Below are 25,722 nucleotides of genomic sequence, written 5' to 3'. Positions count from 1 at the left end.
TTGGCACTTGATGGGGAGCTGCGCACACAGTTACATATCCCAGTCACCAGCGAGCGACCTTGCGTCACCCAACCAACAGTCACGCCGACAGCCCAGCAGGTCCAGGAAACTGTACGCTCGAAGAAGAAGACGGGCTCGCAGCCATTATCAGCAGTCTGGTACGAGTGATTTACGGCTGAGCCGTGAGCATACGCCTCGCGATCTGTGAAACAGACAACGCTGTACGAGTTTAGACACGTCGTAGGATACATGATGCTGTTCTTACCGATGAGGTTTGAGTTTGATGAAACGTCCACTGCGTTTAAAAGCGAGGCGCTCAACGTTGCGCAGCGGGCAGAATAAATCACGCTCACCATCTTAAAAGAAATGGGTCGTCAGCGCTTGCAGCTGGTACCGCATGGAAGGCCCTACGCAAACTCCAGAAGGTAGGAAAAGTCGATGCTTTGATCGCCCAATTTCACTGGCGCATTGTCGACGGGGACATAGTTGACCCAACTCCTTTCTGCGCTTCCTGCCTTCAATCGCCTGATGCCAAATTTATAGTCTGCATACAATAATGCATAATATGATCAAACATAGCTAAATGAAGACGATGGCTGGGTTTGAACTGGTCCACAGCAAAAGCTGCTCCTCCACCCGAATACACCATCACGGGGTAAGCACAATGGTACTCCTGCACCACGAGCAGCAGCAAAGCGACAGGCATCAAAGAAAGCAGGCGCGGAGGCGTACACACGCAGCGAGAGCAGCTGTGGCACACTCACAATCTCCTTCAGCAGCCTTGCCCGGGCCCACGTCCTCGCGCTTTGCTTGCCACCTTGTTTCCTTGACCAATGCGCGGGTTCTTGGGCTCGGCGCAGTGTTGACAGACATCTACTGCCGGCGTTGGAGGCGCACGGGCTCCACGGTCACTTCTTGTCTTGCTGGGGAGGCTCCAAATGCTGAATGCCAGCAGAGCACATGGCAAGTGATTGGTGGTTGTGCAGTGTCACAAAAGGGAGCTGAATGTCATAAAATTGATGTCGGTTGTTTACTGGTAGAAGGTGGAACTGGTCAGAATCTGTTGGAATGTTGACGGTATGGTCCACCCTGCCAAAAATGACTGTACGATTAGGTCAGGTTATAGTGACAATACGGTTGTAGCTACCCCCCCCCCCCCCACACACACACACACACACACACACATGTGTGTGTGTGTTATCACTAACTAGTCAGCTAAGGGTCGATCTTAAAAGAGATCAAAGCTCATGATCATGGAGGTGATTAGTTGAGGATGAATGCCACAGTCATCCTGCTGGGTAGTGAATACTTTCATAGACTTCGTGACACTAGGTGGTGAAGGTGGTGACATCACACGGTAGAGCCTCACGCGTGTACGGCTGTCGTTGACTTTGACGAATCACTTGCCTTGTAAACTACAGTGATGTATCTTCCAGATAATACCACACTTACCTTACTTTAAGCAAATTTTACTGATAGAGTACAAACGACGCCCAGTCATTGCGTGAAGTTCGACGCATGTGTTGCATGAGTCAATGTGAACCTTATGGAGCAACACATCGACGTCTCTCTGTAAGCCTCAAATGCTTCCTCGGATGCCAACGTGGATCCATCTATCCATTCCCCCATGCTGGCTCCAAATCGGGCAGTGCTGTTCCATCCAGATGCAAACTACCGTGGGAGTTTCAATTGTATGCTACGGTTGAATAAGTATATATATATTGGCAACTTCTTTTTATAGCGACGTATGTCGAGATACATGTAATTATAGTTCAGATTGATGTTTGTATGATCAGCTCAATAATCATGTATACTCTAGCACACTCCTCGTCGTTTAAAAGGCATTGGTGATGGCGTTGGTGCTAATTAGGTACATATATAGGTATTTTTTGCCTGCTTGCCCGCACTTTGAAATTAGTACTATTGGAGTAGTAATAAAGTATTATAGTATAACTAAGAACTCAGTACATTGAAAATACCCTTGCTTTGAACTACTAAGTAATATATTATGTGTCCTGGTACCAAGACATTACTTAAATTACTTTATGTATTGTGCTTTTCTGTCGTTTTGCCTCTGCTTGGGAGGTAGTTACGCAAGCAGTTGCCCATCTCAAAGGATCTACCTAATTTGTCAGTCTCTCTGCTAAAACCGGCCCTAATTGTCGGCACTCTGGTTGGCTAATATTATCGACTGGACAACGGGTGGTCTTCACTCGCAAACTCGCCGGCTCAAGACGAAGCTCGTCGGATCAAGCTAGCATCACCTCGCAACCCAAGTGCTGCACGGCACGCACACACCAAACCAGCGTAGCTTATCGGCAGAGTCCCGCTCGCGGGGGGTGGAGGTTCGATTCCTCCCGTTGGTATCTCTTGGTGTGCGTGCGTGTGGCGTATGGTGAAGCTGGGGCCAGCTGCCAAAGCTAGAAGACAAGCCAGCTGCGACGGCAAGAAGGCGAAGACGGTTAGCAGAACCACGGCGGCAAGAAGACGAAGGCGATTAGCAGTGCTGCGACGTGATGGCAGATAGACCGCGCAGGTACTGTAGGCTTGTGTGTGTGGCACATCTATCTAACAGCACTTCATGCGTACTACAGCTTTGTGGCGTTGGAGCACAAGCGCAGCTCAGTGGCCAAGGATGAACGTGTGTGTATATGCTATGCAGCAGGCTCATGGCGGCTACGTATTTGCGGTGCAGTGTGCGAGTAGCCCCAAGCGAGAGGAGCAATATCACGGTGCGCTGTGGTGCTGAGGAGATCGAGCTGCTGTATGAGGCAACAGATGTCAAGAGGCAGAGGCAGCCCTGCCTGAGCGAGAATTTCGGTCGGCACTGACGAGATTATGGCCGCCGAGATCGCAAGAGCGCGAGTATTCTTTAAAGTGCTTGGTGCGTGAACAGTGTTGTGTCAGCATAGTGATGGATTCAGCAATCCCGTTGCCCGCCTCACTAACTTGCCGGTTAAGCATTAAGAATGGACAACCATTTGAAGCTTGCCGTGACAAAGTGCCCCCCTCTCCATCGTTCGTGTTTGACGTCGCAGATGGCCACCGAGTACTAAGAGCGAAGGTGGAGGAGCATTTTTCAAGCAAGTTACCAGGCCAATGGAATAGCAACTTCGACATCTACCTCAAGCCGGCCAACAACGCAAAGCAGAAGCACTTCGAAGTGCTGTGCCAAGAAAATGCGGCGCTGCTTGCGCAGCTAGAAAACGTGTGGCATAGGGCAAGACTGCGGCGCAACGGCCAAGCTGGGTTTGAGCTGGAGCTCTTCGTTTACGTACCCAAACCAGAAGTGCAGGCAACGTCATTGCGGCGTGCTACTGCTGCGCGCATTCAAGAACAAATGCCACGCGTCGCAGCCTTTGTCCGCGAGCGACAGATCGAAGCGGGTGAAGCTTCGCAACGATACATGGCGGCCACGCAAGCTCGTCTTCCAGACGGAGCCCAATTGGCCGTGCCCGACAGCACCACATTTCGACAGCTGCAGCACATTGACTCCCAGCAAGCTGTTATAGATAGAGCGACGGATGCAGATCAGCAGCGAGCTGACAGCGAGTATTGCATGGTGCGTGTGAAGCTTCACGGCGTCCCGGTGCCTCTGGAGGTGAACGTTGTCGATCTCCGAGCTGCCCTCGGACTTCCAAGCTACAGTTTGCGGCTGCCGTTTCGCCCGCCTACCGATATCGAGACTCCGGGTCCAGCTATGGACATTCCAGACGAGGAGCATACTGACGAGCGCGCAGAAGCAATGGAAAATTAGGAGAAATTCTTGTGGGTGAGACTCTATTCTGATTTTGAGCTAGATATTGATAGCTAATTCATTTGCCTTGTACCCGCAGTGACTGTAGAGGTTCTCCGCAACTTCTTCTTTTTCCCTCGTGCACTTGAACATTGCCACCTGTAGGACTGCTAGCGGATCCTCTCGAAACGCCATATTTGCGTGACGTTGAATCCAGCGTTTAAGCAGCGAGAATCCAACTTCTATTGGGTTTAAATCCGGGGAATAAGGCGGCAAGAAGAAGAGCAACGCTCCAGTTGCGTGAATAAGCTCTTGAAGCTCTTCATACATGTGGATCTTAGCATTGTCCAAGATCACAATCGATCGTCGCAGAGGCCATGGGTTGAGGAATGGAAGAACTTTTTGCTTAAACACATTGTGAAACCCCACACGCGTGAAAGTTCCTTCCACATCGCCCCACCCAAAAAAAGCCCTGCACGTCCATAGCTGCCAGAATAGATACGCGTTTTCCTCGGCTGAACGGAACGGACACCTGCGCTGGGGTGTTTCTTTCCGACCAACCGTATCGACGTAGTACAGATCTAACAGAAAAGCAGTTTGCGGTGCGTTAGACATTTAGGAACCCGCAATAAAAAATAAAGCCAAGTGCCTTACCTTCCATCTTTTGACGTCTCGTCAATAAAAACTAGTTGATCTGGGCCGCTGTAAAAGGGCAGAAGCCTCCCGACGTACTCTCGGCGCTCTCTCGGAACGCTTTCTCGAGCCCTCTTTGTTAGAACCTTCCTCGTCAAATTTAGGTCGAATCGTAGCGCGCGACATATAGTTGAGTCCGAAACGTTAATTGCGTCCTTGTAGATAGCTCGAAGCTTATACCGTAGCTCCTCAAAGTAGAAGCAGGGGTGGTTTGCTACGTATTGGCGCACGAATGCGCACACCTCACTTGGCCAGCGCGAAGTCTTGGCACGTGGCTGGTTCTTCAAAACGTTTCCGGTAGCGCGAAACCTTGTATACCAGCGACTTAAACTACGAACTGATACTCCTAAAACGCAAGCTACAGTTGCGTTGTCAACAGAGTACACATACATTAGCACGATGCCCCTCCAACGCAAGTCTATCGAATAGGTCATTCTAAACTCTGCTCCAGTTGCTAAGTGCTCGATGGCTGGGTAAATCTCAGCCATTCGGACTTTTTCAAGTCGGAGGTACCTTCGTAAGCGCTTTCGTAGGAGTTTGGTAGGAGTTGGGTTGGTACGATCTGATTGGATAAAAATGTAACCACAATGAATAAATTGCTGTTGCACACACCATAAAAATGCTTTATAAACCTAGCCATCTATGCGAAGGAGGCACTTTTCGAAGCCCGATTTGCCAAAAGGGCTGAAAGGCACAATACATGTACTACATTAACTTGGGAGACAAATTGGGCCCGGACCGAAGGACCGGTGTCATTTGCAGAATAAAATAAAAAGGTTAGTGACAAAATATTTTAAGAAGTTCAAGAAGCAAATACACGTCGAGGCATGTGCTTTGTGGCTTCAGGCTCTTAATTCAAGTCGCTGTATGGGTGCGAAAAGTATCGCGAAATTTATGAGGCAAAACAAGTACATTCGTAGAATATTTTAATGGCAATGTAGACACACCAGAGCCAGCGCACGTACGCCATGTCGTAGTCGTTTTGGAAGATGCATATCAATGCGAAGATTTCCATGCGCTTCGCTCAACTTGGTTTAATGGTCCTATGATCCAGTACTAGTGTCAGTAATACTAGTACAGTAATATAACATAATACTTTAAAACGTGAAGTAATACATCTAACTACTGAGTGATGCAGTAGGTTCTCCAACGTAGCCTGCCTAGCACAGCCAGGAAATAACGAAAAGTGCCTGTTCGACAGGTATGATTGTTCTTCAACTCTTTAATGTATAGTGTGGCGGCGTTTTTCGTCTTTCCAGTCTACGGGGCAGAACGGCCAGCAAGTTTACGGCTGCTCCCCCCGCGAAATCAATTCGGACGCTTGGCATGTATTACATGCAGGATACCAATATGGTTTACAAGTATAATACAGGTACATTGTCGACGAGATGGTTAGTTCATGAGGATACAGTAAAATACTTCGGTATACATATTTTGTGCAGCCTTCGGAGCGGAGTGTTTCACAGAACGAATTGAGATTTATCCGGACAGATGCAGTGCCCTGTATTCGCCGATATGTATTAAGAGCAGGAATCGCACCGTGCTTGAAATACATGACGTAGTTAAAGATGATTGCATCGCAGGCTTGCACTGCAGAGGAGGTTTTCCTCCCGCACAATTGTCGACACCTGCTCGAACCGAACACGAGATCTGCTGTCTTCTGCATTGCCCGCTGCAAGCAATGCTCGCCAAGAAACCAGGCATGGCCCCAAATCGATGGCGCAAGTGTCTCTTCCTCGCGTGAAGACGACCAGGGCTAATGCTTTTGACTCAAAAATTGAGGTGTGCATGGAGCGTATGGATAGCTCCACCCAAACAGCTTTACGTGTAGCCGGCCGGTCAGCGTACTGTACATTACGAACGGAGCACTTGGTCCGACAGGTCAGCTCGTTGTAAGTCCATTCTCACAACTAAATCGACCACCACGAGTGCAACTGCGAGATGAGTATCAACGGTCAGAAAGGGGATTCTTTCGCACCGCTAGAACTGACGGAAGCTCAGCACCAGCATTGCCAAGATCTCACATTTCAATTGCTGGGTCGCACACTGCACAGCTACGATGAACGGAACAGCTACCGAGATTCCAACACTGGATTGCCGAGACATCATGCGAGCCTCGACAACCGACGCTGGAGGCGGCTCAAGACGCAGGCAAACGCGTCGCTCTATGCTGAACGTTCAAGTGGCTCGTGGCGCGATTTAGCTTTTGCCGATGACAACATGGGCAACCCCTGCGTTCTCCTAGCAGCGGGTACCATTGACAGTACCCTGGATGAGGTGATGTTTGGACTGGCGGCACCCGACTTCGCCGCAATGCGCGTTCGGTCCGAGGTACTGGCCAACCAGTCCGTGGACGGCGCTGTATTGGCACAACTCGCAGGTCCAACGGAGGCCGATCCATTCCAGTTCATGGGGGTTTTGTGGTTAGTGGGGGAGCAGAGCTGGCCACTCAATATAGTCGTGCGTCCTCGTGACTTCGTGATCGTTTTTGCCACAGGTGTCATCACCCGTTCAAACGGTGAACGCATCGGGTACGAGGTGGTGCAGTCCATCGATCTGCCGCAGTGCCCAGAGCTTCTGAAGCCTATGATTCGTGGCAAACTCATGCACGGCGCTATCTACAAAGAGCAACAAGTCGGCACCGTTGACGTGTACATTCAAATGTACGCGGAGACTCACGGTCGCATTCTGGACAAGATTGTTGCCACTGCAATGTGGGAATCGGCCTTGGGTTTCTGGAGAGCGCCACGCTTGTCGGAGTTGAAGAAGCTGCAGTGGTGGAAAGAGCAAGCATCGAGCAACGGCTGCAACACTGAGGCCACACAATGCAATAGTTGCTTGAAGAAGAGCAGGGCGAGCTCATGGCGCCGGAGTGCCCACCTTAGTGCCCACAACACGTGCATATTATGCACAACACCGGTGTGTTCAAGCTGCAGGGTGAAGCGGACGCTCAAGATGCCAAGTGAGCACAGCGGTAAGCTGCTCGATCTTCACGTTGTGGTATGCCCGGCATGTATGCGTTTTGTGTTGGAACTGTCACCAAGTGCAATTGCCATGCAAAACCACAAGCAGCGGCAAGAAGCAGATGAGGGTAGCAGGAGAAGTAGTCGGCGCGTGACGCTGGAAAGCGTACTGGACCAACCTGCAACTACATCACTTGGGTCCGTCAGAAAATATCCGTCGATTTCGAAAATGGTGAAGCTGGTCGCAGGTTCGGACACATCAGACTCAGAGCGACGCAAGACGTATCCACTGCATTGAGAGGGCATGCCAGTTAATGCAAGAAAGTATAGTCATTGCTTGTACAGTACGCGGGATGTCCACTGTCATGGTTTAGTTGGCTCACCTACGTTCGTTTGTTAGACCTCGGCTCGAGGCCTTGCTAACATCTCCGTACTGCCTCATGTCAACCCCGTAGGAGCTAAATGATTCGACGAAGATCTTCGATGTTGCTTTGGCTGCTGCGTCAACAGCAGTAGATCGGTTTGAAATCGTTTACATGTAGCGATTCGTGTCGTCGCTGGTGCCTTGCGACTTTCCCAACAGGAAAGCTGATCGTACAACAGACAACAGATTTACGACCCTGTTTGCAAGTGTGCAGACCTAAGCCATTCTCTCAGCCACAAAACCGGCACGGAAGTTTCGGTGAATACATGCCTCCCGCTTCCTCAAGGAAGCAAGCTTTAAACCCAGTCAGACGGCCGAGGACGTTAGCCCAACGTTCGTGCCCATGTACAGTCAGTCACGCCACGGGAGTGTCAAGAATGAGACGGAAGCTAGAAATCGTCCGGGGACTGCGTGCGATATCGAGGAGCCATGGATTGCAGAGGTCAGCAGTGTTCGTCGAGTGATGTGGACTGTTTGCTCTAGAGCACGCAGTCCGCGCCAAGAACACAGCTCTCTCACCGCAGATTGAACACCTTGCGGGGCTGGGCGTATACGGTAAGTTGGCGATACGCGTCCGCAATCAGCATTTGTGCCGATGCGATAGCAGTCATCATGGCTTGACGAAACTGGTTCAAAGTCCCGCGGATCACGACTGTCGGCATCTGCCTGCACCGAACACGAGATTTGCTCGCCTCCGAGTCTTAGTCCGGTTGAAGTCGCTCTGCGTTAAGTCGCTAAGTCTGTGGCTACGATCGACGCGCAGACAGGTCGGTGTCTCCAGGTGCGTACATGTACAATCAGGCAGGCAGCTCTGCCTTTTCGGTGGCCCTGTCATGTGCTACATGTGCAGGACCACGATCTTCAGACGAGTCAACTTCGGTGCGGCTCGATGACGGCGGAAGAAGGATTGCGGACGGGCCGTTTAGAATCGACCGACCGGCAGCTCCGCTCGTGGTCTCAGCACAACCCAATCGACCAGCTGAAGCACAACTGCTCTGTATCGCGCCAAGGATGCCTTTCGACGGCCACAGAGGTGTTCCTTTCGAGCCGCTACGTCTGACAAGAGACCAACAGCAACAGTGCCAAGACCTCACGTTCCAGTTGCTGGATCGCACGTTGCGCAACTACGACGAGCGCGAGGATAGCGTCGACAGCCATTCAGGCGCACCGAAACTTCACGCTGACCTCGAGAGCGGCCGCTGGAAGCAGCTAAAGACTCAGGCGGACGCCTCGCTGTACGTGGAGAGAACGTGCAGCACGTGGTGCGACCTCAATGCCCCAAGCGATAATCGGGTCAAACCATCCGTCTTGATGGCTGCAGGAACCATCGACGGAACTCTTGAGGAAGTCATGTTTGGGCTGGAGGCTCCTGACTTCCCTGCCATGCAAGTCCGGTCTGAAGCTCTCGCCAGACATCCGCTGCATGGCGCAGTGTTGGCGCAGCTCGAAGGTCCTACAAACGTTAACCCGTTCCGATCCATGGGCGTCGTCTGGGTGGTTGGGGAACGGAGCTGGCCTCTCAACTTGATAGTGCACCCTCGAGACTTCGTGGCCGTGTCGGCGACTGACATCATGACTCGTGCCAACGGCGAGCGCATCGGGTACGAAGTAGTTCAGTCCATCGATTTGCCTCAGTGTCCACTGCCTCCGAAGCCGACGGTGCGCGGCAAGCTCATGTATGCCACCATTTTCAAGGAACGGGAGCAGGGTGGCGTGGATGTGTACATTCAGATGTACCTGGAGACGCAATGCCACCTATTCGACAAGCTTTCCGTGGCTACAATCTGGGACTCGGCCTTGGGGTTCTGGGATGCACCACGGTTGTCCGAGGACAAGAAGCTGCAGTGGTGCATGGACAACAAAAGCGATGCGCGTTGGCAGAAAGCGTTGGAGCTGGCACACAAACGTAACCCCGCCAAGGCGAAACACTGCCGTACGTGCTTGAACGCGAGGAATGCACTCTCGCGACACAGCAGTGCCCACCTTAGCAACCACAAGACGTGTGCACTTTGTACCGCTCAAGTGTGTTGGAGCTGCCGAGTGAAACGAACGCTCAAAGTGCCAGGCGAGCACGGCGGGAAGCTGCTCGATTTGCACGTTGTCTTGTGCCCAGCCTGCTTGTGGTTCGTACAGCAGCAGCAACCCGTCGAGATTTCCCTACTCAACAAGATGCAGAGAGAGGAACGCAACACAAGCAAGAGCTCCAGGCGTCGGTTTACGTACGACTGCGAGTGGGGAGTGCCAACTTTCTCTCCGGACACGAGGAAGAGATACCCGTCGATTTCAGTGTCCGACCTGGTCCGATTGATGAACTCCCTCTCGGATATAGGCATCAAGCAAGTGTACGCAGCGCCGCGAGCGGTACGGCGCAAGACAGACCCACTACATTGAGGATTGTAAGCAGATTTCCCACCAGACAGAATGAATTGTTCGCGGGATCCAAGTAAATGTTAGCCAGCAAATCTTCGTTAAAATATTTGTGTACATGTAGTTAGTTATTATGGCGCGAGGCTCTGTCGTACAATATCCACCGGTCGCATATGCTGAACGAACACCATGCAAGCCTGACACACAATGACAACCTGGTCGGTCATCTTGAGCCGGCGTTCGTCTATCGCCTCGAGTGTCCGCTCCACGCGGCAGGTGGAGCACGTGGGGGACACACACAGAACGCACGACGTTTTGTCCTCCACGTCACTGCCGCGCATCTTCCGCTTCTCCATGCACTGCTTGCAGACATTTTTCGCGGACGGCGACGCTTGTCGCTGCAGCTGCCGACGCTGCGCCTTGCAGTTGGCGAGGCACCACTGCAGCTTCTTCATCTCGGCGAACTGCGGGGCGAGCCACAGATCCAACGTGGACTTCCACGTGGCCGACACCACCACCTTGTTCAGTAGAGTGCTCAGTGTCTCAATGTACGTCTGCACGAAGACGTCGACGATGCCAGGCGCCTGCTGCTTGAAGATGGCGGCGTACATGAGGTTCGTGCGTATGGACCCGGGCAAGGGAGGACATTGCGGGAGTTTGGCCGGCTGCACCACTTGGTAGCCGATGCGGTCGCCGTTGGCGCGCGTCATCGTGCCTTTCGATGCCAGCGTCACGAAGTCCCGGGGCGACGACACTGCTTTGAGCGGCCAGCCGTGCTGGAAGAACATCCATTGGATGCCTCTGTACTGGAAAGGGTCTGCTTCAGTCGGACCCGCTAGTTCGGCCAAGACGGCGCAGTCCACAGGCTGCATGGCCAGCACCTCCTTCCGGTCTCGAAGGCTGGCGATGATGGGGGTCTCCACGCCCAGCATCACCTCGTCCAGGTTGCCGTGGATGGTCCCTACCATGAGGAACACCATTGGGTTTTTCCAGTCACCGCCGAGGATGTTATCGTCTCGATGGACGCTGCTGCTGCGTTCGACGTATAGTGACGCGCTAGTTTGCGTCTTGAGCTGCTTCCAGCGGGTGCTGTCCAGGTTGGAGTGGTGAAGCGGAACTGAAGGTTGGCCATTGTCTTCCTGGCCGTCGCGCTCGTCGTAGCTGCGCAGCGTCCGGTCCAGTAACTGGAACGATCGGTCTCTGCAGTGCTGCTCCTCATCGAGCGTGAGATTTAGCGCCTGGAACGGAGCACCTTTGGGGGCCATGACGTTCCTCTTGTCGAGCTGTCCAGTTCGGTTGTGAGCGTCCGTGACAGGAAGCTCCACAGCTGGCATAAGAACTGGTGTGAAGTAGAGAGTAAGCAGCTGGACTCCAGCCTGGAGCTCCGCTGGAAGCGAGCCATGTGTGGAGCACCAGACAGGACGAGGAGATATCGCCTGGCTTTGGTGATGGCGAACATGCTCAGGGATCCCCTTGATTGGTGAGAGAGCTCTGGAGACCAATCCGTCGAGATCGGGAGACGCCGACGCCATCGCAGCAGTCACGTTCTAATCGTAAACATACAAGTCTGACTCATTTGCTCAACTTCGCGCTTGTGAATCAAGTGGAACGCTTCCGTCGGCTATTTACTGTTAGCTCACAGGCAGTGAGTCACGACAAACCTTGTCCACCGTACCATTGCAGCTTTTCCAGTTGAGTTACATGTACAGGTGCGGTGTTGCACTCCACCAAAGGCTCAGGTCGACGTCGCTTTGTTCAGCGGCACACCAGAGAGTGATCCGACGTTGACCACGCGACCGGCTGCGCTCGTCTTCATGTAGCACGTCGGTCCTGCGGGGTCCAAGTTGACGAACGTGTAGGCGTTGCAGCCTTCGGTCTCCTGACACAGTGAGCAACAGAGCCACGGATACAGCGTCAAGGCGCTGCTCAGATCGTTGCCGAAGTAGTCGACGTCGGTCTCCAGATCGCCACAGCCGTCGGGAAGACCGATGCACTGGTAGTAGTTCGTGTTCCAGGGCTGGCAGTAGCTGTCCGACTCGCAGCATGTCGTTCCCTGGGCGTTCCCGCAGTACTGGCCCTCGGCTACGGTGCACTCTGTTGTCGGTGTGGGCGTGGGTATCTCCGATGCTGGGAGGAAGGCCGAGACGACAGTCAGGTCGTCCGAGTTCGTGTAGTTGGTGGTTGCGCCCGCCGCACTCTTCAGCAGGCAGCGCTGCACGCCGTCGCTCTTGGACACGTAGAGCGTGTAGAGTACGCAGCCTTTGCCAGCTAGTTGCGAGCAGTACTCGCAGCACTGGTCGGCCGAGTCGGTGGAGAACTCGTAGATGGTGTAGTCGCTGTAGAACACACCGTCTAGCTTCTCGCTACATACTAATGGGGTCGCAGTCGTCGGGTTGGTCGTGGTGGGGGTTGGAGCTGAGGTAGTGGAGACCATGAAGGCCGACACGGCCGTGACACTCGAACTGTCGGCGTAGTTGGTCTTCTCTCCAGCCCCGCTCTTGAGATAGCAGAGACTCTGACCCGTGCTGGACGAGTGGAAGTACGTGTACAACACGCATCCGTCGTATGCAGAACAGAGGTCGCAGCACGCCGCAGCGTCGCTCGCAGTCAATGTCTGGAGGTTCAAGCCGTGGTAGTAAATGTTCTTGAGCTGAGTGCCACACGTCAAACCAGTGGATGCCGCCGTGGTGGCACTAGGAGATGTCGCCGCTGTTGTCGTAGCAATGGGCGCGGTGGTGATCTCTTCTGCTTCGTCGGCAGCGAACAAGCAGCTGAGAGTGACAGCGAGCAGCAGCAAGAGTTTCATCTCCAACGACTAACAGCAAAACGATCCCGGCGACGTCGGGACTGCGATGTAAATGCAGGACTAGTAGCTCGATCCGAGACCTGCTTCCAACTTCAAACACCTGCGGTCAACTATCGGAAGGGACTTCAACATGGTCTCCGGTATCGTGGCACTAGCGCCGGAAGAACCACGCAGCACCCGAACAGATTCAACCATTCGAACGGCGAACGCGGTCACCTTGGCTGTTGCTGCAGTCGCTGCTTGTGGTTGAGCCGCGCGATGTCAGCGGCTCCAAGCCGCTGAACGAACATCAAGCACGGCTGGCACAGCACTACAAGTTGGTCCTTCAGTCTCTCGTTGTTCTCGTCCGGTACTTTTAGGGATCGCTCCATGCGGCACTTCCAGCACGTGGGAGATGCACACAAGATGCAGTTGCTCCTCTCGTCCTCATCCACGCTGTCGCGGCGCTTCATCATACTGCGTCTCGCGAAACACTGGTTGCAGACGCCCAAAGCGGCCGAAGACGCTCGTTGCTGCTCCTTTTGACGCTCCGACCTGCAGTGGTCCATACACCATTGGAGTTTCTTCAGCTCGGCGAGGTGCGGGGCGTCCCAATACGCGATCGCCGCCTTCCACGTGATGCTCACCACCAACTTGTCTATGATCATACCTTGAGTCTCCACGTACGTGTGGACGAAGACGTCGACGACGCCAGGCTCCTGCTGCTTGAAAACCGCACCGTACATCACTTTGCTTCGCAGCACAGGCCCCGGCAATGGGGGACACCTCGCAAGCTTCACTGGTTGCACCACTTCGTAGCCGATGCGGTCGCCGTTCGCGCGCGTCATGGTCCCAGTCGACATTATCTCCACGAAGTCTCGTGGTCTCACCACCGTCTTGAGCGGCCATTTGTGCTCGTACATCATCCACGTGACACCAAGGAATCGGAACGGATCGGATTCGGTTGGACCTGACACCTCGGCCAAGACAGCGCAGTCGACAGGCTGCTTGGTAAACAGCTCGTTTCGAATACAAAAGCTGGCCGTGTCTGGGGTCTCCAAGCCGAACATAATCTCGTCCAGGTTGCCACGAATTGTCCCCGCCATGAGGACAACCAGCGGGTTCTCCCACTCGCCACCGAGGAGGTTGAGGTCTCGGCGAACGCTGTTGTTGCGCTCCGTGTAGAGCGACGCGTCCGACCGCGTTTTGAGCAGCTTCCAGCGGGAGCTGTCGAGATTGGCGTGGCGAAGTGGAGTCGTGGGCCGACCGTCTTCGCCCTGGCCGTCTCGCTCGTCATAGCTGCGTAGCGTCCGGTCGAGTAGCTGAACAGTACAGTCGTGGCAGTGCTGCTGCTGCTCGTTCGTCAGCGTCAGGGCCTGAAAGGGGCCACCTCGGGAAAGCATCGATGGTCAAGCGCTTCTGAGGATTCAATTGTGGTGCTTCGTCCAAGAGGGCGAGACCATCGAGAGAGTGTTCATCTCAGCGATGGCGTGAATCGAATGCCGGCGAAGACAGGACGATTGGACGCGGCTATGATGATGGCGGTCTTCCCGAGTGGAATTGAGGGCAGCTTCGAGCGTGATCGATGGTGAAATGCGCAGTCTTGATTGGCAAGACCATGGTCTCCGCTCCGCTATGATGGGGGCGCTCAGTGACGTTTGCCGATCCAGGTCTAATCAGGGGATGACCGCGACTTCAACTGCACGCTGCCGCAAAGCCTCAGCCGGCAGTTGATTGAGCATTCGCTTCGGTCCTTCTTCCTCAGCTGCGGGTGGGTCCACGACGCAATGGTCGACTTCCTTCTTGTCCCGCATGGTGCACTCTTTTAGTCGACTCGATGGTCAACCTGCGTAGCCTTCATGACAAAGTTCTGGACGCGTGGCTCGGCAAGATTTCTGCCGGTCGAAGCGTCAATAGCAAGAGCAGATGTTACAGTACATGTTCGACGTCATGTGTGAGTTACTGCCCAAGTGTGCATATTGTTAGTACATGTTCGGATCGTAGGCTGACCGGGGCCGACCGTATTTGGTCACTTGCAGTGGCGCCAGCTTACAGAGTGGTGCAGTCGAGCTCTCGACCAACCATCCTCGCCCTGGCCGTCGTCGGCAAACGCTGGTGTGCTTAGTGATAGTGAGAGCGCAGTCTCCGATCCGAGTATTGAAGTGTACGATCACGTGGCAAAGTGTAACAGAGCCTTGTCGACGATCAAGAGTTCATCGAGCATTCGTAGCGAGTGTCAAATTCCTGTTGATTTGTATCACGCGAATTACGCGTCGTTTGATCGGTGGCTGCCGTGAACAGAGTGCTTCAGCTGCTCGACTCGTCCAGTTGAATCGGCAGTCTGCCTGACGTTGGCCACTCTGAGGGATTGAATTCTGCAGCTGAATGCTTGTAAGATTATACGAGTATGTACTACGATCGCTATGCATCCATGGCGAACTTCAGTCAATTTGGTCGTTATTGAGGCTGTGTCTTGCTCGCTGCTTGCGGCTCTTCATGGCGATGTCTGCGGGCCGGAGCTGCTGCACGGACATCAAGCATGGCTGACATACAGAGACTCGGTGGTCCTTCAGTCTCCCGCTTTTCTCGTCTGGCGCCTTGAGCGTCCGTTCCACGCGGCATTTGGAGCACAACGGCGACTCGCACAAGACGCAGGGACTCCGTTCGACATGACCCAATCGCTCCATCATACTTGGCTTTTCCAAACACTGTTTGCAGACCTTTCCAGAAGACGAAGACGATCGCTGCTGCTGCTGCTTCTCCTTGTGCTGGCCGTCCGACTTGCGGTTGGCGATGCACCACTGCAGTTTCTTCATCTCGGCAAGTTGGGGGGCGTCCCAGAAGCCGACCGTCGCCTTCCACGTGATACTTACGACCATTTTGTCCAGAAAGGCACTTTGCGTCTCGATGCATGTGGGAATATAAACTTCCACGACCCCAGGCTCCTGTTGTTTGAAGATCGCGGCGTACATGACTTTGCCGTGCAGAATCTTCCCGGGCATTGGAGAATAGTTGTGAAGTCTCGCCGGCTGCACCACTTCGTAGCCGATGCGGTCGCCATTTGAACGCGTCATGGTGCCCGTAGATGTGAGCGTCAAGAGGTCTCGCGGCCGCACCACCGACTTGAGAGGCCAGCTCTGTTCGTACATCAGCCACGTTACGCCAAGGAACCGGAATGGGTCGACGTCCGTAGGGCCCAACAGCTCAGCCAACACGGTGCAGCCTACAGGGTGGTTGGTGAGCAGCTCGGTTCGAGCTCGTATGCTGTTCGCGTCCAGCGCCTTCACCCCGAGCATGATTTCGTCGAGGTCGCCTCGGATCGTCCCTACTGTTAGAACCACCACCGGGTTCTGCCACTCGTCGAGGAGGAGGCTGTCGTCGCGATGGTCGCTGCTGCTGCGCTCTACGTAAAGCGAAGCGTTCGCTTGAGTCTTGATCAGCTTCCAACGCGCGCTGTCTAGTTTGGAGTGGTGCAGGCGGCCATCTTCGCCCTGGGCGTCGCGCTCGTCGAAGCTGTGCAGCGTCCGATCGAGCAGTTGAGCGGCGCGGTCGTAGCTCTGCTGCTCTTCCTCGTCCGTCAGCTCAACCGCTTGAGCGGGGCCGCCGCTACGAGACGCCATCGCTGGAGTTCCGCTTGCTCTCGAATTGTCCCGTTGTGGTCTCCAGCGTATTGGTAGACGGGGTCGGAGCTCCCCATCGGGAGCCAGCTCCTGACGCTTCGTCAATTGTGCAAGGCAGAGTCATCATTGGCGACACCACGGTCTCCGCCCCACCGAGGCGTCATAATAAGACGAAAGGAAGCCCCGATGAAGAGATCGCCGAGCTATTTCGACGTGCTCGCCCCATTCCCCGAAGTTCGAGGCAACTTGAAGGCTGCGGCTCAGAGCCACGTCGGCCATGTTTGGCCGCAGAAGGGCTCGGAAATATCCTGGTAGCGCTCGTTTTAGGTCGAGTGGTCGCGTCTGAGAGACTCTGGTGGCTCGGAATACTCCCCACTTCTCAATCTGCTCGTTGCTATGGACTCGCTGAGCCTCGTTCGTCCGCTGGCCAACGCCATCTACGGCCGCGTGGTGCTGGTTCGCCACCGCACGTCCGGTCGGTACTACGCGCTGAAAGTCATGAGTCTGCCGCACATGCGCGCGCGTCGCGCTGTGACGGGTCCGTTCGTGCAAGAAGACGGCGAGATGGAGCTGCAGATCCTGCGGAAGCTCGGACGCAACTTGGTGTACTCGTCGGGTCTGTGTGCGGACGAGAACAGTCGAGCCAACCAAGAGCAAGAGTCTCGACCCGAGAGCTGGAGTGTGAGCCCCGTCTGGAGCAACGCGGTCGAGGACGACACCCGCTCCAACGTAGGGGACGAGCAGTACTTGCTGACGCTGCACCAGGACTTTGTTGATAGCACAACGAACTCGAGGTGTATGCTGTTCGACTACTGTCCGTACGGAGACTTGTTCTTCCATGTAGCTGCCCAGTCGGGGGGCGGATTTCCCTTGGAGATTGCGCGGTCCTATTTCGTGCAGATCGCGAGCGCCGTTCGCTTCCTGCACGCACGGAACGTAGCGCACCGCGACCTGTCGCTGGAGAACGTGCTGCTGGATAGCTTTCGGCGCTGTCGACTCGGCGATTTTGGACTTGCCAGTGCGTCTGGGCCGCGTTGCTCCGGTGCGCGAGTAGGCAAGATTTTGTACATGGCGCCTGAAGTTTTCTCTCGCCCACCCTATCGAGCAGACGCAGCCGCTAGCAGCGAGAATGTTGACAAGCTCGGCTGCTACCATGGTCTGCAGGCAGATGTGTGGTCTCTTGGCGTGATTTTGTTCGTTTTGGTGACGGGGATCCCGCCGTTTGAGACGGCGAGCGACGCGGACGCTCGATTCCGCCTCGTGTCGAAGCCTGGTGGCTCCATTCGTGAACTGCTTCGGGCGTGGAGCCAGGAAAACCGACTGCCGCAGGAGCTCAGCGCACTGCTGGACTGGATGCTTCGAGTGGACCCTCGTGAAAGACCGACAGCTGACGAGGTGTGTGCGCACGAGTGGCTGCTAGGAACGACCGAAGTCCAGCAACAACCAGCAACGACGCGGAAAACGCCTCGGTGGGTCGCCCACGGAGAAAAGCGGCCCGGTGCCGAGCCGGAGGAGGAAGAAGACGGAGAGAATCAAGAGCCGCAGAACTTGTCGGGTGAGTCCAACCAGAGCGATAAGGCATGGTCCCGGAGCAGTCCTCGCAGCAACAAGCGTGTGAAACGTTTGGGATAGGAGCAAAGCCACTGTAGCATTGAATTAATGATTTTTGAAGACGTTTTGCTTTATTATTGCGTGCATTGGCGGCTCCAGTGCGAGGAAGACGAAAGACTTTGGTCAACGTGTATCCGATGTGGTACCGCCATGGATCCGCGCTCCATCTCGGTGGGACTTTCACGAGTAAAGGCCCACAAACTGAGAGCCTCGTGACACAAATATTATGGTATAGCGGATTCAGCTTCGGAGCCCATGTACATGTAAAGGGTTCGCCCCTAGCGGGTCACGACGATGTCGAGTGAAAACGCAAAAAAGTGCCGATCTCATGGGATGTATAGGCCCGCGGTGTTCTGACGGTCTTCTCCATCGAAAGTCGTCTCGCCAGACGGCTGCAACGGATCCACTCAAGCGCCTTTCGTAGAGGTTTCGACACCGGGTCAGGTGCTCCATTTGGTTTTGGAGACGCTCGTAGACGATCGATAGCGCACTCCTTCGAAACTAATAAGCGCTTAGTGCATGTAGCTGACTGGTAGCCGGAGGAGACCTTCATCATGACAGATCGCATGCCTTCTACGTTGTAGGTTCACGTCTTGGTGGTCCGAGAGCTCGTTGTCTCCGACCTCATTCGTGAATTTGCTTCGGTGCTTCCAGTTCGAGTCCTTCCTGACGCTTATCTTCTCGTCTGACATGGTGTCCTCCAGAAGCATCTTCTCTGCAGTCGTCTCACTGGCAGTGGCCTTCCAGAATGTGAACGCGCACGGCTACATGTACATCCCGTTGGCTGAGTTCACGGACTCGGTCACGTCCGCCTGGGTCGTCCAGATCAGCCCGCAGTGGTCGGGAGACTGGGACACTTGCAGCAGCGACGACAGCGATTGTCTGACCTCGGTCTACACGGGTCTCAAGTCCTCGAACGGCTACAGCGACATCCGCACGCTGCTCGACAGCGACACGTCGCTCTACGGTGCCGACTGCGGCTACACCAACCCAGACGCCACTGCCAAAGACCCACCGACTACTGGAGACGCCACCTTCTCCCGAGGCATGGTACACGTTGGCCCCTGTGAGATCTGGCTGGACGACACGATGGTGCTGTCCAACGATGACTGCATGACCGCGTACGGTGATGGCACGCAGGACACGGCGTCCGTCTTCACGCCGGTGGACTATTCGTCCTGCTCGACGAGCGGCTGCATGCTGCGGTTCTACTGGCTGGCCTTCCAGGGCGTCGATAGCGAGATCGTGTGGCAGGTGTACAAGGACTGCGTGCCTCTCACCGGTCCTGCTAGCGGCACCTCCAGCTCCGCGACGACCACAACCTCATCTTCCACTAGTGACACTACCACGACGTCCTCGACCACTGGCGATGAAGCTGACACGTCTTCCACTACGTCGAGTGCCACTACGACACCTTCGACCACGACAGGAGCGTCCACAGCCGACTCCTCCGCTGCAACGGAAACGTCCACCACCACCACGTCTTCTGCGGCAACGGGATCGTCTACCACCACGACACCTTCTGCCACGACGGGAGCATCAACCACGGGGAGCTCTACGACTGAGAGCAGCTCTTGGACGACTGAGAGCTCCGCCACCAATGGAGGCAACTCATGGACTAGTGGGAACTCGTGGACTTCTACCAGCTCCACTACCGGCACTGGCAACGGCAACTCTTTGACTTCTGGGGGCTCGTCCGCGACGGCGTGGGGCTCTGGGTCGAACACGCAGAGCAATGGCAACGGCTGGACTGGTGGCTTCGGCGGAATGGGAGGCGGCATGCGCAAGTAAGCAGCCCTTTGGCGTTGATCCCCCCAAAAAGGAGTGCGTCGTCCATGTGCTCCTGCAGTCGAGGAGACAAGAGTTGGTGTCTGTAGCGTCTAGCGCCTCGCTAGGAGTGAGACTTTAAATGAATGAAGCGTCCTCTTTCCAATTCCTTTGCGTGGTTACACGTTGTTCGACTGGTCTGTAGAGTATTGTTGCAACACGTATCCCGGAGGGCACATGTACTAAGTTCATATGAAGCGGCTTTCGAGTGATCTCGGATAAATCATCTTTGTTCATGTAGACTAGTACAGCTATCGAAACGACAGCGATGAAAGACGCCACCTCTACGCTTCAAAGCATATCTTGGTTGTGCTGCTTTGCCAGCCGTTCAGCGATTGTAAATTAGCCGGGATCAAAACCAGGTCTCGACTATTAAAACGCACCGGAAAAGCTGTTGGGTTCCGCACCCGGCGGTCTTTACATTATCGTGCCAAAGGAATCCAAATTACCCGCATCAGCAGTCTCTACAGTCGACTAACGATAGTTTGCCGGCGGTATCTGTGGGCCATGAGGTCGAGCATGAATGCCCTCGCCTCACTTCACCTCACTTTCAAATTCGACGCCGATCGCCCACCCCACAACCTTCCAAGCTCCGCTCGACCAACTACAGTACCGGACATGGTGCTCTCGTCGTCCATCGTCTCCGTCGCCGCTGCGCTCGTTGCACTCGTGGGCCAAGTGAACGCTCACGGCTACATGTACATCCCGTTGGCTGAGTTCACGGACTCGGAGACCTCTGCGTGGGTCGTGCAGATCGAGCCGCAATGGTCGGGAGACTGGGACTCGTGCAGCAGCGACGACAGTGACTGCCTCACCACGCTGTACTCGTCTCTGAAGTCCTCGAACGGCTACAGCGACATCCGCACGCTGCTCGACAGCGACACGTCGCTCTACGGCGCCGACTGCGGCTTCACCAACCCAGACGCCACTGCCAAAGACCCGCCGACTACCGGCGACGCCACCTTCTCCCGAGGCATGGTACACGTTGGCCCCTGTGAGATCTGGCTGGACGACACGAAGGTGCTGTCCAACGACAACTGCTTGGCCGCGTACGGTGATGGTACGCAGGACACGGCGTCCGTCTTCACGCCGGTGGACTATTCGTCCTGCTCGTCGAGTGGCTGCATGCTGCGGTTCTACTGGCTGGCCTTCCAGGGCGTCGACAGCTCCATGGTGTGGCAGGTGTACAAGAACTGCGTGCCTCTCACCGGCCCTGCTGGCGGCACCTCCACAACCACGTCCTCGACTTCGACAGGATCAACGACGACGGAGTCTTCCAGCACCACCAACGAGTCCTCCACCACCGAATCTTCCTCGACAACCACAACTTCCTCTGGTACGGGTCAGCAGGAGTCGACGAGTGCCCCCGAGTCCTCGACATCCGAGCAAGAGTCGACGAGTGCTCCCGAGTCCTCGACGTCCGAGCAAGAGTCGACGAGTGCCCCTGAGTCCTCGACGTCCGAGTCTTCCCAGGCGACGACTTCGTACAGCTTTGGCGAGCAATCGACGGAGGCGCCTTCGTCGAACTCGGAGGAATCGAAGAAGTCCGACGAGGATGAAAGTGACAAGAAATCTGACGAGGATGAGAGTGACAAGAAGTCCGATGGTGACGATGACAACGACGATGACCGCCAGCGTCTTCGCCAGTAAGTGAAATCTTTACTTCAGCGGATCAGATAAGTGTTCTCCTGTAAAGTGAGTCAGTCTCATTGGCACGAAGTCAGTGCCCAAATGAATGTAACTCGATGTCTTGAAACTCAGGTTACCGTTGTTATCTTCAAAATGCTCTCGCAGGATCAACCATCCCGTCGAAAACTTGCACAGCCTCCGTCGCATGCTGCAAAAGCTTCTGCTGCAGAGCAACCCTGGTAGTCTTGAGTTCGACTTCACCGTCGTAGATGAGCATGCAAGTTGTGAGTGTATCCTGGGCTACACGATTCTTCGCCATCCACTCGGAGCGAAGGTCGAGCATGCGATCGTCATATCTGAGCAACCAAAGTAATTGTGAGTGTACTATGACAATTCTTCTGAAAGTGGGTAACTTCACTTTACCTTTGGGTGATGTAGTTTTCGGGCTCTGGCAGCTGCAAGTCCTTCGCTTCCTTGCAGATTTCGTCGATAGCCTCGCACTGGGCATCCACTAAAGTTGCAAGCAGACTCAAATACTGCCGAGTAGGAAACCAAAGAGGAAACAAGCGTCAAAACCCCCACTGGGACTTGAGAAATCATGGCACCTTCGTCTTACCTCGTCCAGATCCAGCATCGGGCTGGATTCCTCGCCAGCCAGCGTAGCAATGCTGCAAGCACTCGACGAGAAAGTTCGGCCACTGCTTTGCGAAGATGCTGCCGCCGAGCTCAGTAGCGCGCTATGGCTCTGTCCTGCCGCAGCGCTCGTGTTGGTCGCCATTCGGGAGTTTGTCGACGCCTCGCTGCCGCTGCTTGCGTAGACGCTCCAGCTTTCAGTGCCGTGGTCGAACTTGTCGTTGGTCTCCTTCTCCGCAAAGTGTTTAAGCTTTTCCACTACCACAGCGATCTCCGGTCTCTGAGTCGGCTCGAACGCACACATCTTCTCAACGAGCTCCCACTGCTCGTCCGTCAGCCGCTCGGGTCTGCTCGGCAACGCTTTCAACTTGACGACGTGATAACGTACAGCACTGTCGGGCATTTGATTTCCCCAAGGCAAAGCATGCGTGGCCGCTTCAACAATGCTCATCCCGAAAGAGTAGATGTCTGCAGCGTACGACGCGCCACTTGCTCCATTCAACACCTCTGGCGCCTTCCACCGCAACGCGCCGATCGTCCCCACTATCGGTGTCGGCTCGGCCGAGCTGGTGAGCATACAACTCAAGCCAAAATCCGTGAGCTTTGCTGTGCCGTCCGCGCCGACGAGAATGTTGTTCCCCTTGAGGTCTCCATGCGTGACGCTGCGTTCGTGCAGGAAATGGAGACCCAGCGCAGCCTCGTAGAGCTTCTGCCAGAGCACATGATGCCCCTCTCGCTCCTGCCTCACGATAAAGTCCGTGAGGATGCCGTTCGACGCGAACTCGCACACGAAAAATGGCCGGCCGACGTGGCAAGCACCGTGGAGCTTCACTACGTGAGGGTAATTGAGATAGTACCAGATACGGATCTCGTTCATGAAGAGGCTGCGCTCCAGCTCGTTGTCCACGGGGTTGAGCATCCGCTTGACCACCACTCGAGCGTCCAACCACGTCCCGTGATGCACCGACCCGAACGCCCCCTTACTGAACGGCAGCTCGACGAAGTCCACTTCATGTGGGGGGATGAACCAGCGCGGCACATGGGGCACCTCCGCGTGCGACAAGCTCGCTGCGTAGCCAAAGACGGCGTTCAGCAGCTCCAGGTCGTCGGGCGCGTACTTGGCGAAGTACGTCTCCTTCTCGCACTTGAGCAGCACCATGGCCTCCACTTGGGACGCCGTGTCCAGCAGCTCTGCAGTCAGCCGAGTGCGGTCTTCACGTAGAGACCCCCACCCTTGGCGTAGAACTCTACGGTCGTGCTCCCATTGACTCTCCCAGTCCCCAGCGGACAGATCAAGGTCGCAAACGCCGCGAAGAGCGTCCGCGACGACGTCCAACTCCCGATGGAGACTGCGTGTCTGCTCCAGGATCTTGCGGCTGCACACGAGCCGCGTGACGAGCTTCTTATTGCTGAATTTGCTTACAAAGTCGTGGAAGCGGAAGCTTTGCCAAAGGAATTTGTCCAGGATGGACACGGGCACAGCGTCCACGCGCTGCAACGACTCGTACAGGTCCAGGAGACGCTGACTCACGTGAGAGCACAGAGCCTTGGCCTCCGCCATGGACTGGACCAGACGCTCGGCACTGGAGAGCGCAACGGCGAGAGGGACCTGCAGACGAGGGACCAGCACTTGACTCAGCGACGCCATCGGAGACTTTCTCGTTGAAGCCGGTGTATCCATCTGGACTTCAGGTGTGATACCCTGTAGAAACGGATGAATAGGTTTGAGAAGTACCTGTATATTTAAGTAGAAACTTGCTAAAATGTGAAACATTTAAAAAGTTGTCATCGAGTCGATGAGGATGTTCAGGGCACTTTTCAACGTTACTGCGTCGGTGCCATTGATTGAGAGAGACAGCAGCTCGATTTGGTGAAGTAACGTTTCCGATAGTTCGGCGAAACCAGAACCAACAGAGAGGAGCCACTTCCCATCTCGAGGCGCTCACAACTTGTGGAAGTTGCAGGTACAACATGATGATGAAGCGGCAGGCATTGCAAATTGCAGCATTGCAATTTGTCTGGTGAGGCTGTCCTCATTCTAAAAATTGCTCTGTCTCGCATTGCTTGAGAACTGACAGGAATGTTCGTCTCCAAGTTTGCGCTGTCGCTTTTGGCGCTTCCAGCTCTTCTTACCGATGCGGCTGAAAGCAACAGCTGCACATTTGGCCCTTCGGAAAAGTGCGCCGTCGACTCGCTCACCGCGTCGCACGAAGACGGCAGCGCTCTCATTTACCCCGGAGGCGACACGCGCTGTGCGTATGACGACTACTCGGACAACACCACGTCGTTCGAATCCAGTTCGACGTACTTCTTTCAAGTGTTCCCGAATGAACAGCAAGACAAGTCTAAGGTCCTTCTCTACTTCCAGGGGGGAGGCGCCTGCGTCGACAAGTACACGTGCAACTTCGCACTACAGTGTCAACTTGGGGCGAATCCTCTCATTACGACGACCGCCAAGGTCGACAACAGCGGCATCATGGATCGCGGCGCCGAGGGCAACCCTTTCAACGACTGGAACATTGTGTTCCTCCCGTACTGCACAGGAGATCTCTTCGTTGGTAACCAGCACCTGGAGCCCTTTGAGAGCCCGTACAACCAAGCCCTCGACAACAAGCAGTGCCTTGGCCAGAACCGCAGCATGCACCTGAATGGCTACAACAACGCGAAGGCGGTGCTGGATTGGGCTCTTGAGAACTTCCCCAGCCCGGAGCAACTTGTCATTGGTGGCTACAGTGCGGGCTCGCTCGGCGCGCAGCTGTGGTCAGCTCGCGTAGCCGAGATGTGGCAGGTCGAGCAAAAGTCGACCAAGTTCCAGGTGCTGGCGGACAGCTACGTCGGCGTCTTCCCGGAGCACAAGACGCCTGCAAGTTCGCTCGTCAACTACTATGGCGGCTGCGACGTGGATCTCAGCTTCCCGGACTCCACAGTTGCAGAGTGCAAGGCGAGCACAGCGACAGCCACCGGACTGGTTGACGCTCTCATAAAACAAGCCCCCAAGAGCGAGTGGCTCTTCATCGACAGCAACGCAGATCGCACACAGCGCAAGTTTTATGAGCTCGTGCGGCTGGGCATCTCGGGTTACCCGTTCACGACGCTGCTGGATGCCGGCGAGTTCTACGGCAACCTGACGCAGATCCTGGACTCGCACGCGCAACTGACGAGCGTGACGCGGTTCAACATCGACAGTGAACAGCACGTGTGGCTCGCGTCGCCGGGATATGCGACCGCCACAAGCATGGACGGCACGCTGCTCGGCGATGTGCTCTCTACCTGGCTGGGGCAAGGCGCGACCAACGCTACTGCAAATGTGACTGTGGATGTTGAGAACCAGTAGATGGAGTGGTAAAGCCATAGACGTATTCATTCATACATGTGCCAACTGATCCCGCCGTTGTGCGACAGTGAGGTTCGCACAGCGAAAAGACAAAATATTT

The 25,722-nt window shown here is 55.1% G+C and overlaps 12 protein-coding genes across 12 annotated transcripts; 7 read left to right on the top strand and 5 right to left on the bottom strand.

Moving 5' to 3' along the window:
• Positions 1-2,635: 2,635 nt before the first annotated feature.
• On the top strand, positions 2,636-3,757 carry KRP23_4476 (uncharacterized protein; the record flags this gene model as incomplete). The annotated part of the gene is made up of 2 exons (XM_067889437.1): positions 2,636-2,732; positions 3,039-3,757. The coding sequence occupies 2 exons, from the start codon at positions 2,636-2,638 to the stop codon at positions 3,755-3,757; spliced, it is 816 nt and encodes a 271-aa protein (XP_067748597.1).
• Positions 3,758-6,370: 2,613 nt separating this feature from the next.
• Positions 6,371-7,690, top strand: KRP23_4475 (uncharacterized protein; the record flags this gene model as incomplete). Its single annotated transcript, XM_067889436.1, has 1 exon — positions 6,371-7,690. The coding sequence occupies one exon, from the start codon at positions 6,371-6,373 to the stop codon at positions 7,688-7,690; it is 1,320 nt and encodes a 439-aa protein (XP_067748596.1).
• Positions 7,691-8,827: 1,137 nt separating this feature from the next.
• KRP23_4474 (uncharacterized protein) lies at positions 8,828-10,207 on the top strand (the record flags this gene model as incomplete). Its single annotated transcript, XM_067889435.1, has 1 exon — positions 8,828-10,207. One exon carries the CDS (start codon positions 8,828-8,830, stop codon positions 10,205-10,207), a length of 1,380 nt encoding a protein of 459 aa, XP_067748595.1.
• Positions 10,208-10,314: 107 nt separating this feature from the next.
• On the bottom strand, positions 10,315-11,517 carry KRP23_4473 (uncharacterized protein; the record flags this gene model as incomplete). The annotated part of the gene is made up of 1 exon (XM_067889434.1): positions 10,315-11,517. The coding sequence occupies one exon, from the start codon at positions 11,515-11,517 to the stop codon at positions 10,315-10,317; it is 1,203 nt and encodes a 400-aa protein (XP_067748594.1).
• A 401-nt stretch (positions 11,518-11,918) lies between these two features.
• KRP23_4472 (uncharacterized protein) lies at positions 11,919-12,989 on the bottom strand (the record flags this gene model as incomplete). The annotated part of the gene is made up of 1 exon (XM_067889432.1): positions 11,919-12,989. One exon carries the CDS (start codon positions 12,987-12,989, stop codon positions 11,919-11,921), a length of 1,071 nt encoding a protein of 356 aa, XP_067748593.1.
• Positions 12,990-13,201: 212 nt separating this feature from the next.
• KRP23_4471 (uncharacterized protein) lies at positions 13,202-14,371 on the bottom strand (the record flags this gene model as incomplete). Its single annotated transcript, XM_067889431.1, has 1 exon — positions 13,202-14,371. One exon carries the CDS (start codon positions 14,369-14,371, stop codon positions 13,202-13,204), a length of 1,170 nt encoding a protein of 389 aa, XP_067748592.1.
• Positions 14,372-15,409: 1,038 nt separating this feature from the next.
• Positions 15,410-16,588, bottom strand: KRP23_4470 (uncharacterized protein; the record flags this gene model as incomplete). Its single annotated transcript, XM_067889430.1, has 1 exon — positions 15,410-16,588. One exon carries the CDS (start codon positions 16,586-16,588, stop codon positions 15,410-15,412), a length of 1,179 nt encoding a protein of 392 aa, XP_067748591.1.
• Positions 16,589-16,984: 396 nt separating this feature from the next.
• KRP23_4469 (Protein kinase 3) lies at positions 16,985-18,220 on the top strand (the record flags this gene model as incomplete). Its single annotated transcript, XM_067889429.1, has 1 exon — positions 16,985-18,220. The coding sequence occupies one exon, from the start codon at positions 16,985-16,987 to the stop codon at positions 18,218-18,220; it is 1,236 nt and encodes a 411-aa protein (XP_067748590.1).
• Positions 18,221-18,889: 669 nt separating this feature from the next.
• KRP23_4468 (uncharacterized protein) lies at positions 18,890-19,990 on the top strand (the record flags this gene model as incomplete). Its single annotated transcript, XM_067889428.1, has 1 exon — positions 18,890-19,990. The coding sequence occupies one exon, from the start codon at positions 18,890-18,892 to the stop codon at positions 19,988-19,990; it is 1,101 nt and encodes a 366-aa protein (XP_067748589.1).
• A 654-nt stretch (positions 19,991-20,644) lies between these two features.
• On the top strand, positions 20,645-21,676 carry KRP23_4467 (uncharacterized protein; the record flags this gene model as incomplete). The annotated part of the gene is made up of 1 exon (XM_067889427.1): positions 20,645-21,676. One exon carries the CDS (start codon positions 20,645-20,647, stop codon positions 21,674-21,676), a length of 1,032 nt encoding a protein of 343 aa, XP_067748588.1.
• Positions 21,677-21,803: 127 nt separating this feature from the next.
• Positions 21,804-23,936, bottom strand: KRP23_4466 (putative serine/threonine-protein kinase/receptor R826; the record flags this gene model as incomplete). Its single annotated transcript, XM_067889426.1, has 3 exons — positions 21,804-22,011; positions 22,079-22,191; positions 22,272-23,936. 3 exons carry the CDS (start codon positions 23,934-23,936, stop codon positions 21,804-21,806), a joined length of 1,986 nt encoding a protein of 661 aa, XP_067748587.1.
• Positions 23,937-24,368: 432 nt separating this feature from the next.
• KRP23_4465 (uncharacterized protein) lies at positions 24,369-25,622 on the top strand (the record flags this gene model as incomplete). Its single annotated transcript, XM_067889425.1, has 1 exon — positions 24,369-25,622. The coding sequence occupies one exon, from the start codon at positions 24,369-24,371 to the stop codon at positions 25,620-25,622; it is 1,254 nt and encodes a 417-aa protein (XP_067748586.1).
• Positions 25,623-25,722: the final 100 nt, after the last annotated feature.

This window comes from Phytophthora ramorum, assembly GCF_020800215.1.
Source record: "Phytophthora ramorum isolate Pr-102 chromosome Unknown Phyram_PR-102_s0003, whole genome shotgun sequence".
Taxonomy (NCBI): Eukaryota; Oomycota; class Peronosporomycetes; order Peronosporales; family Peronosporaceae; genus Phytophthora; species Phytophthora ramorum.
The sequence above is the reverse complement of the archived record's forward strand: the minus strand, read 5'-3'. Positions and strand labels throughout refer to the sequence as shown.